The sequence below is a fragment of the Zophobas morio genome, unplaced genomic scaffold (assembly GCF_036711695.1).
Source record: "Zophobas morio isolate AGI-343-1 ecotype UQ-CSIRO unplaced genomic scaffold, CSIRO_AGI_Zmor_V1 ptg000006l, whole genome shotgun sequence".
Classification (NCBI taxonomy): domain Eukaryota; kingdom Metazoa; phylum Arthropoda; class Insecta; order Coleoptera; family Tenebrionidae; genus Zophobas; species Zophobas morio.
The window spans coordinates 605843-621278 of NW_026972111.1; the positions used below are offsets into that span (position 1 = coordinate 605843).

General features: G+C 33.5%; 1 protein-coding gene across 2 annotated transcripts in view; it reads left to right on the forward strand.

The window, feature by feature from the left end:
• The window catches only part of LOC135123255 (mitochondrial carrier protein Rim2), a 64635-nt gene that overhangs the window by 22367 nt on the left and 26832 nt on the right, over positions 1 to 15436 (forward strand). The window contains exons 2-4 of one of the 2 annotated variants that reach the window (XM_064047750.1): positions 7051 to 7211; positions 7266 to 7355; positions 14554 to 14813. In XM_064047750.1, coding sequence (XP_063903820.1) covers positions 7051 to 7211; positions 7266 to 7355; positions 14554 to 14813 — 511 coding nt within the window. Of the gene's footprint in view, positions 1 to 7050; positions 7356 to 14553; positions 14814 to 15436 lie in introns of both variants that reach the window. The other variant, XM_064047749.1, reaches the window with a different exon arrangement.

A 15436-nucleotide genomic window follows, 5' to 3' on the forward strand; every position in this document is an offset into this window, starting at 1 on the left:
TTTGAAAAATCCGGAAATAAAAGAAAACCCCAAATTTGAAATGTTGAAAAAATCGGAAATCGGAAACTTAAAAAATTGAGAAAACTAAAAATCGAAAAGTCGAAAAATTTGAAAAATTGAAATAATGAAGGATTGAAAAATCGAAAAATCTTAAATTTAAAATATTGAGACATTAAAATATCGAAACAGTAAAAAATTGAAAAATCGAGAAATCGAAAAATGAAAAGTCGAAAAATCGAGTAATTAAAACACCAAAAAAACAGAAAAATCCCAAAACTGAAATGTCGACAAATAAGGAAATCGAAAAATTGAAAAATCGAAGCATCCAAAAATCTAAAAAAATTAAACATCGAAAAGTTGAAAAATCAAAAAATTTAAACACCGAAATATTGAAAAATGGAGATTTCGAAACTTCCAAAACTCATGTTGACAAATTGGGAAATCGAAAAATTGGAAAAATAAAAAATTGAAAAATCGGGAAACTGAACAACTGAAAAATCGAAACATTGAAGTCTCGTTAAACAAAGAAATCGAAAAAACAAAAATTACACCCGGAAAAATTAAAAAAAACGAAAAATCTACAACCGAAAAGTCGAAAAATCCAAAGATCGAGAAATCAAAAAATTGAAAAAGTGAAAAATTTAAAAATTAACAAATTCCCAAAATAGAAATGTTGAAAAATTGAGAAATTGAAAAATTGAAAAATCGAAAAATCTAAAATTAAAAAAAAATAAAAATAAAAAATTGAACAATTGCAAAACCAAAGTGACGAGAAAATGGGAAATCTAAAAATTGGAAAATCGAAAATTCAGAAACTGGAACATAGAGAAATCGAAATATCAGAATATCGAGGAATTTAAAAATCGGAAAAGTCGGGAAATCGAAAGATCGAGCAATCGAAACATCAAAAAATCGAAAATTTGAAAAATTCGGAAATAAAAGAAAACCCCAAAATTGAAATGTTGAAAAAATCGGAAATCGGAAACTTTAAAAATTAAGCAATCTAAAAATCGAAAAGTCGAAAAATTTGAAAAATTGAAATAACGAAGGACTGAAAAATCGAAAAATCTTAAATTTAAAATATTGAGACACTAAAATATCGAAACAGTAAAAAATTGAGAAATCGAGAAGTCGAAAAATGAAAAGTCGAAAAATCCAGTAATTAAAACACCAAAAAGCAGAAAAATCCCAAAACTGAAATGTCGACAAATTAGGAAATCGAAAAATTGAAAAAAATCGAAACATCGAAAAATCTAAAAAAAGTGAAACATCGAAAAGTTGAAAAATCAAAAGAGTTAAACACCGAAATATTGAAAAATGGAGATTTAGAAACTTCCAAAACTCATGTTGAAAAATTGGGAAATCGAAAAATTGGAAAAATAAAAAATCGAAAATTTGGGAAATCGAAATAGCCCCAATTCGATGATAATTCGAAACATTGAAGTCTCGATAAACAAAGAAATCGAAAAAATTTTAAAAAACGAAAAATCTACAACCGGAAATTCGAAAAATCCAAAGATCGAGAAATCAAAAAATCGAAAAAGGGAAAAATCTAGAAATTAAAAAATTTCCAAAATAGAAATGTTGAAAAATTGAAAAATCGAGAAATCTAGAAATCGAAAAGTCGACATGTCAAGAACTGAAAAATCGAAAAATCTAAAATTAAAAAAAAATGAAAATTTGAAAAATTTCAAAACCAAAGTGACGAGAAAATGGGAAACCGAAAAATTGGAAAATCGAAAATTCAGAAACTGGAACATACAGAAATCGAAATATCAATATATCGAGAAATTAAAAAATCGAAAAACTAAAAATCGAAAAATCAACAATTTTAAAACCGAAAAATCGAAATCGGAAAAATCGGGGAATCGAAAGATCGAGCAATTGAAACATAAAAAAATCGAACATTTGAAAAATCCGGGAATAAAAAAATCCTAAAATCGAAATGTTAAAAAAATGGAAATCAGAAAACTTAAAATATAGAGAAATCTAAAAATTGAGATAACGAAGAACTGAAAAATCGAAAAATTTAAAATATTGAGATTTTAAAATATCGAAACAGTAAAAAATTGAGAATTCGAGAAGTCGAAAAATGAAAAGTCAAGAAATCAAACACTGAAGAATCGAAAAAGTGGAAAAACGAATTGAAAAGATCGAGAACTCGAGAATTTTATAGAAGTTGAAATATCAAAAAATTTAGACATCGAAATATTGAAAAATCGAGATTGAACCAATTTTAACCACTTTTTTGGAAAATTTTTGGAAATTTTGAATTCATTTTTCGTGTTTATTGGAACAGGTATCGTGACGGCGATTTCAGATTCATAACTAGCGAAAGATTATCAACAATTTGGCACTAATTTTCGGTCGATTAAACTAATTTTAACCACTTTTTTGGAAATTTTTTCGAAATTTTGAATTCACTTTTCGCGTATATTGGAAGAGATATCGTGACGGCGATTTCAGATTCGTAACGGTTGGAAGATTATCTACAATTTATCAATTTTCGGTCGATTGAACCAATTTTAACCACTTTTTTGGAAACTTTTTGGAAATTTTGAATTCACTTTTCGTGTTTATTGGAACAAATATCGTGACGGCGATTTTAGATTCGTTATTAGCAGAAGATGATCAACAATTTGGCACCAATTTTCGGCAGATTAAACCAATTTTAACCACTTTTTTGGAAAATTTTTGGAAATTGTGAATTCACTTTTCGTGCTTATTGGTACAGATATCGTGACGGCGGTTTCAGATTCGTAACTAGCGGAAGATTATCTACAATTTGGCACCAATTTTCCGTCGATTGAACCAATTTTAACCACTTTTGTGGAAAATTTTTGGAAATTTTGAATTCACTTTTCGTGTTTATTGGAACAGATATCGTGACGGCGGTTTCAGATTCGTAACTAGCAGAAGATTATCTACAATTTGGCACCAATTTTTGGTCGATTGCACCAATTTTAACCACTTTTTGGAAAATTTTTGGAAATTTTGAATTCATTTTTCGCGTTTATTGGAAGAGATATCGTGACTGCGATTTCAGATTCGTAACGGTTTGAAGATTGTCTACAATTTACCATCATTTTTCGGTCGATTGAACCAATTTTAACCACTTTTTTGGAAAATTTTTGGAAATTTTGAATTCACTTTTCGTGTTTATTGAAATAGATATCGTGACGGCGGTTTCAGATTCGTATCTAGCGGAAGATTATCTACAATTTCGCACCAATTTTCCGTAGATTGAACCAATTTTAACCACTTTTTTGGAAAATTTTTGGAAATTTTGAATTCACTTTTCGTGGTTATTGGAACAGATATCGTGACGGCGGTTTCAGATTCGTAACTAGCAGAAGATTATCTACAATTTGGCACCAATTTTTGGTCGATTGCACCAATTTTAACCACTTTTTTGGAAAATTTTTGGAAATTTTGAATTCACTTTTCGCGTTTATTGGAAGAGATATCGTGACGGCGATTTCAGATTCGTAACGGTTTGAAGATTTTCTACAATTTACCATCAATTTTCGGTCGATTGAACCAATTTTAACCACTTTTTTGGAAAATTTTTGGAAATTTTGAATTCACTTTTCGTGTTTATTGGTACAGATATCGTGACGGCGGTTTCAGATTCGTAACTAGCGGAAGATTATCTACAATTTGGCACCAATTTTCCGTCGATTGAACCAATTTTAACCACTTTTTTGGAAAATTTTTGGAAATTTTGAATTCACTTTTCGTGTTTATTGGAACAGATATCGTGACGGCGGTTTCAGATTCGTAACTAGCGAAAGATTATCAACAATTTGGCACTAATTTTCGGTCGATTAAACTAATTTTAACCACTTTTTTGGAAATTTTTTCGAAATTTTGAATTCACTTTTCGCGTATATTGGAAGAGATATCGTGACGGCGATTTCAGATTCGTAACGGTTGGAAGATTATCTACAATTTATCATCAATTTTCGGTCGATTGAACCAATTTTAACCACTTTTTTGGAAACTTTTTGGAAATTTTGAATTCACTTTTCGTGTTTATTGGAACAAATATCGTGACGGCGATTTTAGATTCGTTATTAGCAGAAGATGATCAACAATTTGGCACCAATTTTCGGCAGATTAAACCAATTTTAACCACTTTTTTGGAAAATTTTTGGAAATTGTGAATTCACTTTTCGTGCTTATTGGTACAGATATCGTGACGGCGGTTTCAGATTCGTAACTAGCGGAAGATTATCTACAATTTGGCACCAATTTTCCGTTGATTGAACCAATTTTAACCACTTTTGTGGAAAATTTTTGGAAATTTTGAATTCACTTTTCGTGTTTATTGGAACAGATATCGTGACGGCGGTTTCAGATTCGTAACTAGCAGAAGATTATCTACAATTTGGCACCAATTTTTGGTCGATTGCACCAATTTTAACCACTTTTTGGAAAATTTTTGGAAATTTTGAATTCATTTTTCGCGTTTATTGGAAGAGATATCGTGACTGCGATTTCAGATTCGTAACGGTTTGAAGATTGTCTACAATTTACCATCATTTTTCGGTCGATTGAACCAATTTTAACCACTTTTTTGGAAAATTTTTGGAAATTTTGAATTCACTTTTCGTGTTTATTGAAATAGATATCGTGACGGCGGTTTCAGATTCGTATCTAGCGGAAGATTATCTACAATTTCGCACCAATTTTCCGTAGATTGAACCAATTTTAACCACTTTTTTGGAAAATTTTTGGAAATTTTGAATTCACTTTTCGTGGTTATTGGAACAGATATCGTGACGGCGGTTTCAGATTCGTAACTAGCAGAAGATTATCTACAATTTGGCACCAATTTTTGGTCGATTGCACCAATTTTAACCACTTTTTTGGAAAATTTTTGGAAATTTTGAATTCACTTTTCGCGTTTATTGGAAGAGATATCGTGACGGCGATTTCAGATTCGTAACGGTTTGAAGATTTTCTACAATTTACCATCAATTTTCGGTCGATTGAACCAATTTTAACCACTTTTTTGGAAAATTTTTGGAAATTTTGAATTCACTTTTCGTGTTTATTGGTACAGATATCGTGACGGCGGTTTCAGATTCGTAACTAGCGGAAGATTATCTACAATTTGGCACCAATTTTCCGTCGATTGAACCAATTTTAACCACTTTTTTGGAAAATTTTTGGAAATTTTGAATTCACTTTTCGTGTTTATTGGAACAGATATCGTGACGGCGGTTTCAGATTCGTAACTAGCAGAAGATTATGTACAATTTGACACCAATTTTTGGTCGATTGAACCAATTTTAACCCCTTTTTTGGAAATTTTGAATTCACTTTTCGCGTTTATTGGAAGAGGTATCGTGACGGCGATTTCAGATTCGTAACGGTTGGAAGATTATCTACAATTTACCATCAATTTTCGGTCGATTGAACCAATTTTAACCACCTTTTTTGAAAATTTTTGGAAACTTTGAATTCACTTTTCGTGTTTATTGGAACAGATATCGTGACGGCGGTTTCAGATTCGTAACTAGCGGGAGATTATCTACAATTTGACACCAATTTTTGATCGATTGAACCAATTTTAACAACTTTTCTGGAAACTTTTTGGAAATTTTGAATTCACTTTTCGTGTTTATTTGAACAAATATCGTGACGGCGATTTTAGATTCGTTACTAGCAGAAGATGATCAACAATTTGGCACCAATTTTCGGCAGATTAAACCAATTTTAAGCATTCTTTTGGAAATTTTTTGGAAATTTTGAATTCACTTTTCGTGCTTATTGGTACAGATATCGTGACGGCGGTTTCAGATTCGTAACTAGCGGAAGATTATCTACAATTTGGCACCAATTTCCCGTCGATTGAACCAATTTTAACCACTTTTTTAGAAAATTTTTGGAAATTTTGAATTCACTTTTCTTGTTTGTTGAAACAGATATCGTGACGGCGATTTCAGATTCGTAACTAGCGAAAGATTATCAACAATTTGGCACCAATTTTCGGTCGATTGTACCAAAAAATCAAAAAATTGTAAAATCTAGAAGTTAAAAAGTTACCAAAAGTGAGATTTTGAAAATTTCAGAAATCGAATACTTGAAAAATCAACTGAGAAATCTAAAAATCGAAAAGCAAAAAATTAAAAAAATCGGAAAACCGAAATGTCAAGAAATCGAAAAATTTGAAAAATTGAGTTAACGAAGAAGTGAAAAATCGAAAAATCTAAAATTTTAAAAATTGGGACATTAAAAATGAAAAATTGAATGAAATCGAAAATTCAAAATTTTAAACATTGAAAAATGGGAAATTAGTGGAATCGAAAAATTGCAAAATGGAAACATCGAAAAATCGAGAAATTGAAAAATCGAAGCATGGGAAAATTTAAAAGTCGAGAAGTCGAAAAAATGAAAAATTTATAATAAAAAAAATCTATAAATTAAAAAAAGTGGAAAATGGAAATGGAGATTTCCAAAAATTTTGATGTATGTGAAAAAAATTCAACCCGGATTCATAAACCACAAATTTAGGACGATGGTACTTTTTAACATTTAAATAACATTTATTCGACAACTTCGTGATTTCCTAGGTGGACAATGAACAATAAATTTTGATTAACGATTTACTCATGCTTCCGAGTTTGCAAGATTTCGAAATACATATTCGATTTTGTAATTTTAAAATTAAATTGTAAAATGTTAAATGATTCACGGTTTCATAAACCACAGGTGGAGGAGTACGTAATTTCTGATAAAAATCCGGACAGACCTCAGACAGACAGGCAGACTTTCTTCTGAATTTGTATTTGAACCAATTTACTTTTCAGAGAGTTTTGAAAGAGATTATACCCAATTTTTTAAAACATCTTTACCATTTTTACACTTTTCGTTTCCATTTTGGCGATTTTTTTTAGCTAATTCTCACTCTTTCTAATACTTTTACGCCATTTATTATATTAAGCTTAAGCCATAGCTGCGCTAATTCGCTACTTTATCAATCTAGTCCTTATTTTCGATACATTTGTAAGTTAACCCTGTTAATCTTAGTTTTTTTTGCAGGGTCGCCGGTACGGTGGGGGCCATAGTGACATGTCCCCTCGAAGTGGTAAAAACTCGTCAGCAGTCGTCAAACAGTGGCTTCCACCAGTTGCCTCAGATAGCACAGGAGCCCCCCGGCGGTTCTCAAACCACGTGCCGTACCGTATATCCCGCACAGAGGCGTAGGTTATGGACCACTACACGGCACAGCCGGCCTCAAGTTGTGGCTCTTTCAGGTTACGTCAGATCTTCGTCCAATAGTATGACCATCGTCCAATGCCTGAAACACATAATCAAGCACGAAGGACCGATGGCCTTGTTCAAAGGTAACGTGTCGGGAGGATACAGTTTTGATTTTATTTGTGACTACATATTTTGGTAACGAAAAGAAGAGTTGTATTGTGTTCCTGCTCCAGAACGCTCGCGACTGCACTCCGTCACAGCCAATTAAGATGAGTGTTTGGTTGGGTGCTCGATCAAGTACGGTGGCAGCTGATCGTTCTTCCAACTCGATTGGTTATAAATAAATGCGCGTTTTTAGATAGAGACACAATTTTTCATTAGGAGATTGTTTTGATCATGACGCTCAGTTTATTTACTAAAATAAATTATCTTGTGTTGCGGCTAAATTTACACTTGGCGTCTAGTTTCCTCTGTTCATTGTATATACTACTATAATTAATTTATTGTTTTTTTCCTAACATTAGTTTCTTGTTAGAACGGTATTTGCACGCGTTGGACTGTTGAACGAATTGGCAATAAATCCAGATTTCATTTATTTTGAAATGATATAATATTGCGTCCTGCGTTTTCTAATTTTTAGTTAAAAATAGCCACAGTAGGTGGTGTTTTATTGGATTCGTATTAGTGGATCAGTCGCGATTATGGGACATGTTTACAACATCGGGGCACACCGTATGGGTGTGATAGATTTATTAAAAACAAATTTATAAAGAATCTTTTCATAGAAAATTTATTATTTAAAATTTACTCTCTACCCAGTCATTTAAAAATGCTATTGAATTTGGAAACTAGCCGAAGAAAGAATTCGAAAAATTTACAAAATTTGGACCTTAAGGTATTTGGTTCGACCCTGAACAACTGAGATTTCTAAGAAGTTCGTTACGTCCACTCAACTCTTAAGTCGCCAAAAAAAAAAAAAAAAATACGTCCAAATATTACCAACATTTTGGAAAATCTACGGTCTTTTCTTGTAAACAATCAAGTTTGGTAATGTTTGTAAGTCTAATTTAACAAATTTGTCCGCCAAATCTTTCGAATGTAAATTCACAGTTTTTGGGGTTTTTTAAGCCAAATTTTGGTTAAGTTGTTCCAATTGCAAATCCCAAAAATTCGTGAAAATTTTGGAACATTTATTGTCTTTTCGAATAAACAATCGTCAAGTTTGAAAATTTTGCGTCGGGAATTAAGCTGGTGGTTTGAAGGCTCTTGGTTCACCAATTTATAGTCGGAATGTTCCTATTTCACGCTAGAAATTCGTCAAAATATCAAAATTTTGGAAATCTCGTACTGAAAACAAACGGTCCAAAGTAAAATTTCGTCTAATGTTGATTTTCTACTTGACCAACTCCAACTCTATGGGCGTCAAAATTGCTCAAAATTTGTCTTTTTTTAATATTCTTTGTTTAAGTATTACAAAATTTTATAGAGTACAGGCGCCAAGTTTGAAAATTCTGTATTCCTTGGGTTTTAAGTTCACAGTGTTTCGACTCTAATGCGCCAAAATTTGGTGAAACTGCTCTTATTTAACGAGATTTTTCAAAAATTCGTCAAAATATTAAAAGTTTGTAAATCTCTTACTACTCTTACTCTTAGATGGGTTTTCTAATTGACCAAACTCAACTCTCAGAGCGTCAAAATTCACCGAATTTCTCAAATTTTAGTCAATGATTTACGTCCAAATATTGGTAAATTTTTTGAAAATCTACGCTCTGTTGTTGTAAACAAGAGTTAAGTTTGATAATTTTTGTGTTCCCTCGGCCTCAAATTTATAGTTTTGTGGGCCTGATCCGCCAAAATTTGTAAAAATGTAAAAATTTTGTCAATTGAAAATCATTGGACTAAAAGTTTTCGTTTCGTCCCAGGTGGATTTTATAAAAATTTTGTTGTTTTTGAGTAGTAAATCAAGTTAATAAAGTTTGATAATTAGCGTTTTTTTATTGTAATTTTTAAAAATTTGGTCAAAGTGCTTTTATTTCAAGCGTTTCTAAAAAATTCGTCGAAATATCAAAATTTTGGATTTCTCTTACCGAAAACTAATGGTCCAAATTAAAAATTTCGTCTCAAATTAATTTTCTACTTGACTAAATCCAACTCTCTGGGCGTCAAAATTGTCCGAAGTTTACTTTTGTTTTCATATTCTTCATCTAAATATTGTCAAAATTTTCGAAAATTTGTTTTTTTCTGATACATAAGCGGCAAATTTGAGAATTCTGTGTTCCTTTTTTGTTTTAGGTTCAGTGTTTAGACTCGAATTCGTTAAAATTGGGTCAAGTTGTTCTTAAGTATTTACCGAGATTTCTCAAAAATTCGTCGAAATATGAACATTTTTGGAAATCTCTTATTAACCCAAGATAAATTATCTAGACTGAAAAAAAAATCAAATCCTCAGCACAGCGACATCTTCAAATCCTCAGAACTCCATAATCCTCAAATCCTCAGAACCCCAAAATCCTCAAATTCTCAGAACTGCAAAATCCTCAAATCCTCAGAACAGCGAAATCCTCAAATCATCAGAACAGCATAATCCTCAAATCCTCAGAACACCGTAATTTTCAATTACTCAGAACTCCATAGTCCCAAATCCTCAGAGCACCAAAGTCCTCAAATGTTCAGAACTCCATGTCCTCAAATTCTCAGAACCCCAAAATCCTCAAATCCTCAGAACACCAAATCCTCAAAATCTCAGAACTCCAAAATCCTCAAATCCTCAGAAAAACGAAATCCTCAGAACTATGTAATCCTTAAATCCTTACAACAGCGAAATCCTCAAATCCTAAGAACTCCAAAATCCTCAAAATCTCCGAACTCCGTAATCCTCAAATCCTCAGAAAAGCGAAATCCTGTCATCCTCAGAACTCTATAAATCCTCAAATCATCACAACATCGAAATCCCCAAATCCTCAGAACTCCATAATCCTCAAATCCTCAGAACTTCATAATCCTCAAATCTTCAGAACTCCAAAATCGTCAAATCCTCAGAATAGCGAAATCCCCAAATCCTCAGAACTCCATAATCCTCAAATTTTCAGAATTCCAAAATCCTCAAATCCTCAGAATAGCGAAATCTTCAAATCCTCTACAGCATAATCCTCAAATCCTCAGAACCCCGTAATCCTGAAATGCTCAGAACTCCATAATCCTCAAATCCTCAGAACCTCGAAATCTTCAAATCTTCAAATCCTTAGAACACCAAAATCCTCTAAAAGTCTCAGAAAAGCGAAATTCTCAAATCCTCAGAACTCCGTAATTCTCAAATACTCAGAACTCCAAAATCCTCAAATCCTCATAACTCCAAAATCCTCAAATCCTCAGAACAGCGAAATCCTCAAATCCTCAGAACTCGATAATCCCCAAATGCTCAGAACTTCATCACATCAAATCCTCAGAAAAGCGAAATCCTCAGAACTCAATAATCCTCAAATTCTCACTACAGCGAAATCCTCAAATTTTCAGAACACATAATCTTCAAATCCTCAGAACTTCATAATCCTCAAATCCTCAGAACTTCATAATCCTCAAATCTTCAGAACTCCAAAATCGTCAAATCCTCAGAATAGCGAAATCCCCAAATCCTCAGAAGTCCATGATCCTCAAATCTTCAGAACTCCAAAATCCTCACATCCTCAGAATAGCGAAATCCTCAAATCCTCTACATCATAATCCTCAAAGCCTCAGAACCCCGTAATCCTGAAATGCTCAGAACTCCATAATCCTCAAATCCTCAGAACCTCAAAATCCTCAAATCCTTAGAACACCAAAATCCTCAAAACCTCGGAAAAGCGAAATCCTCAAATCCTCAGAACTCCATAACCTCAAATCCTCAGAACAGCGAAATCCTCAAGTCCTCAGAACTCCATAATTCTCAAATCCTCAAATCATCAGAACTCCAAAATCCTCAAATCCTCAGAACTCCATAATTCTCAAATCCTCAGAAAAGCGAAATCCTCAAAACTCCAAAATCTTCAGAACAAATTCTCAGAACATCAAAATCCTCAAAATCGCAGAACTTCGAAATCTTGAAATCATCAGAAAAGCGAAATACTTAAATCCTCAGAACACCATAGTCCTCAAATCCTCAGAACACCGTAATCTTCAATTCCTCAAAACTCCATAGTCCCAAATCCTCAAAACCTCAGAACACCAAAATCCTCAAAATCTCAGGACTCGGAAGTCCTCAAATCTTCAGAAAAGCGAAATCCTTAAGTCCTCAGAACCATGAAATTCTCAAATCTTCAGAACACCATAATCCTCAAATCCTCAGATCCCCATAATTCTCAAATCCTCAGAACTCCATAATCCTCAAATCCTCAGAACACCAAAATCCTCAAAATCTCAGAACAGCCAAATCTTCAAATCCTTATAACCACATAATCCTTAAATCTCCAGAATACTATAATCCTCAAATCCTCAGAACTCCATAATCCTCAAATCTCCAGAACACCAAATTCCTCATATCCTCAGAACCTCATTGCCTTCAAATCCTCAGAACACCAAAATCTCTCAAATCCGCAGAAATGCGAAATCCTCAAAACTTCAGAACAGATAAATCCTCAAATCTTCAGAACAGCATAATCCTCAAATCCTCAGAACTCCATAATCCTCATATCCTCAGAAAAGCGAAATCCTCAAATCCTCAGAACTCCATAACCCCCAAATCCACAGAATTCCAAAACCCTCAAATCCTCAGAACAGCGAAATGCTCAAATCCTTAGAACTCCGTAATTCTCAAGTACTTTGAAATCCAAAATCCTCAAATCCTCAGAACAGCGAAATCCTCAAGTCCTCAGAACTCCATAATTCTCAAATTTTTCAACTCCAAAATCCTCAAATCATCAGAACTCCAAAATCCTCAAATCCTCAGAACTCCATAATTCTCAAATCCTCAGAAAAGCGAAATCCTCAAAACTCCAAAATCTTCAGAACAAATTCTCAGAACATCAAAATCCTCAAAATCTCAGAACTCCAAAATCCTCAAATCCTCACAACAGCGAAATCCTTAAATCCTCAGAACCCCATAATCCTCAAATTCTCAGAACTCCATAATAATCTCAAATCCTCAGAACAGCGAAATCCTCAAGTCCTCATAACTCCATAACCCCCAAATCCACAGAATTCCAAAACCCTCAAATCCTCAGAACAGCGAAATGCTCAAATCCTTAGAACTCCGTAATTCTCAAGTACTTTGAAATCCAAAATCCTCAAATCCTCAGAACAGCGAAATCCTCAAGTCCTCAGAACTCCATAATTCTCAAATTTTTCAACTCCAAAATCCTCAAATCATCAGAACTCCAAAATCCTCAAATTCTCAGAACTCCATAATTCTCAAATCCTCAGAAAAGCGAAATCCTCAAAACTCCAAAATCTTCAGAACAAATTCTCAGAACATCAAAATCCTCAAAATCTCAGAACTCCGAAATCCTCAAATCCTTAGAAAAGCGAAATACTTAAATCTTCAGAACACCATATTCCTGAAATCCTCAGAATACCGTAATCTTTAATTCCTCAAAACTCCATAGTCCCAAAACCTCAAAACCTCAGAACACCAAAATCCTCAAAATCTCAGGACTCGGAAGTCCTCAAATCCTCAAAAAAGCGAAGTCCTTAAATCCTCAGAACCGCGAAATTCTCAGATCTTCAGAACAACATAATCCTCAAATCCTCAGATCCCCATAATTCTTAAATCCTCAGAACTCCATAATTCTCAAATCCTCAGAACACCAAAATCCTCAAATCCTCAGAAATGCGAAATCCTCAAAACTTCAGAACAGGGAAATCCTCGAATACTCAGAACCCCATAATCCTCAAATCCTCAGAACTCCATAATCCTCAAATCCTCAGAACTCCATAATAATCTCAAATTCTCAGAACACCGAAATCCTAAAGTCCTCATAACTCCATAACCCCCAAATCCACAGAATTCCAAAATCCTCAAATCCTCAGAACAGCGAAATGCTCAAATCCTTAGAACAGCAAAATCCTCAAATCCTCAGAAATGCGAAATCCTCAAAACTTCAGAACAGGGAAATCCTCAAATCCTCAGAACCCCATAATCCTCAAATCCTCAGAAAAGCGAAATCCTCAATTCCACAGAACTCCCAAAATTTTTTAAAATTTGTTGTCTTTTCTTACACAAAAGCGGCAAGTTTGAAAATTCTGTATTTTTGCTCAAAATATTACCAAAATTTGGAAATTCTGTTGTCCTTTCTAAAGAAAAAAGATTATTTCACATACCTTAGGCCTTTAATTCGTCAAAATTTGTTCAAATTGATCTTATTTCACGCAATTTCAACAAATTCGTCAAAATATCAAAAATTTGGAAGGCTCTTGCTGAAGCCAAATACTCAAGACTAAAAGTTTCGTTCAAGGTGAATTTTTTAGTTAAGAAACTCAACTCTACGCGTTAAAATTTCCCAAAATTCGCGAATTTTTGTTAATAATGTACGTCCAAATATTACCAAAGTTTTAGAAAATCTATGGTCTTCTCTTGTAAAAGAAGCGTCAAGTTTATTAATTTTGTATTCTTTCGGATGTAAATTCACAGTTTTTGCGCTCTATTTCGCCAAATTTTGGTTAATTGTTCCAGTTGCAACTCTCAAAAATTCGTGAAAATTTTGAAAAATTTATTGTCTTCTCGAATCAACGATCGTCACGCTACAAATTCGTCAAAATATCAAATCATTGAAAAACAAATGGTCCAAAGCAAAATTTTCGTCTAATGTTGGTTTTCTACTTGACAAAATCCAAATCTATGGGTGTCAAAATTGCACCAAAATTTGGTTTTTTTTAAATATTCTGTGTTTAAGTATTACAAAATTTTAGAAAATTTTTTCTTTTCTGATGTAAAAATTTGTCGAAAAATCAAACTTTGGAAAATTTTTCAGGTTCTGATTGGTCAAATTTTGGTGAAGTTGATAATTCTAATGGTGGCTTGGAAGTATTTAGGAAACAGATAACATTTTGCTCATACGTACACTAAAAAAAAAAGAGTGCCCCAAAGGTCTGTTCTGGGTCCTCTATTATATATTATGATTCAGAAATTGGCATGCTAACGCTATTTTCCTTTTTTTTTTTAATTATTTTCGCAAACTTCACCGTATTTTTTCCCTATCGCCGCCGCCACCACCGTCCAATTCAATTTCCACCGCCTCTCGCCCACTCGTTACAGCATCCTACCCAAACACCCGTCTTACATAAACGCTCTTAAACGAAACAAAAACGCTTTCAGCGTAATTGACGGACCGGCCGCCGCCCCGACGGAACTAATCGACTTCCTCTTTGCAGGCCTGGGCCCGAACCTCGTAGGTGTGGCCCCTTCGAGGGCCGTCTACTTCGCCACGTATTCCCAAGCGAAATTCTTCTGGAACGGCCTCCTTCCTCCCGATTCCCCCATGGTGCACGTGTGCTCGGCGTCGTGTGCCGGCTTCGTCGCGAGCACCCTCACCAACCCCATATGGTTCGTCAAAACCCGACTGCAGCTCGACCTGAACAAGAACAGCAACATGACCGCTTTTGAATGTATCCGCAGGATATACGCCAGATCGGTAAGTTCCGTCGCGATTTCGGCCAAAATAACGCGCCAAAGGCGCGAAATGTCGGGGTGTTGAGTAGGTGACCTTAGTGTGCCTTTTAGCGAGGCGTAGAACGTTAAATTTAAATGGGAATTATTGAAGGTGCTTTTTTCTTATTTCAAATTAAGAAAAGTCTGAATAATAATTTGGGAATAAATGTTCAAATTCAAGTTGTAAGATTATATATATTGATTAAATGAAGAACGACATTGGATTTATTTAGCTTCGATCAGTTTTTTTGATATTATAATTTTTGTTCTTTTTTCATTTTTTTTCATTTTTCAATTTCTCAACTTCCAAAATTTTTAAATTTTCGTTTCTTCAATTTTTCGATTTGCAATTTTTTAATTTTGCTGTTTTTCGCTACTACAATTTTTCATTTTCGATTTTTTTAGTTTCTCAAATTTTTCGATTTTTCAATTTTTCGTTTCCTCAGTTTTTTAAGTTCTTAATTTTTATTTTTCATTCTTCCGATTTTTTTATTTTCATTTTCTCGATTTTATATCAGAATTTTTTCGTTTTTTCATTTCCATTACTTTTTAAACGTTTCGATTTTATGATATTTATTTTTCGGTTTTCAGTGTTTCGATTTTTGA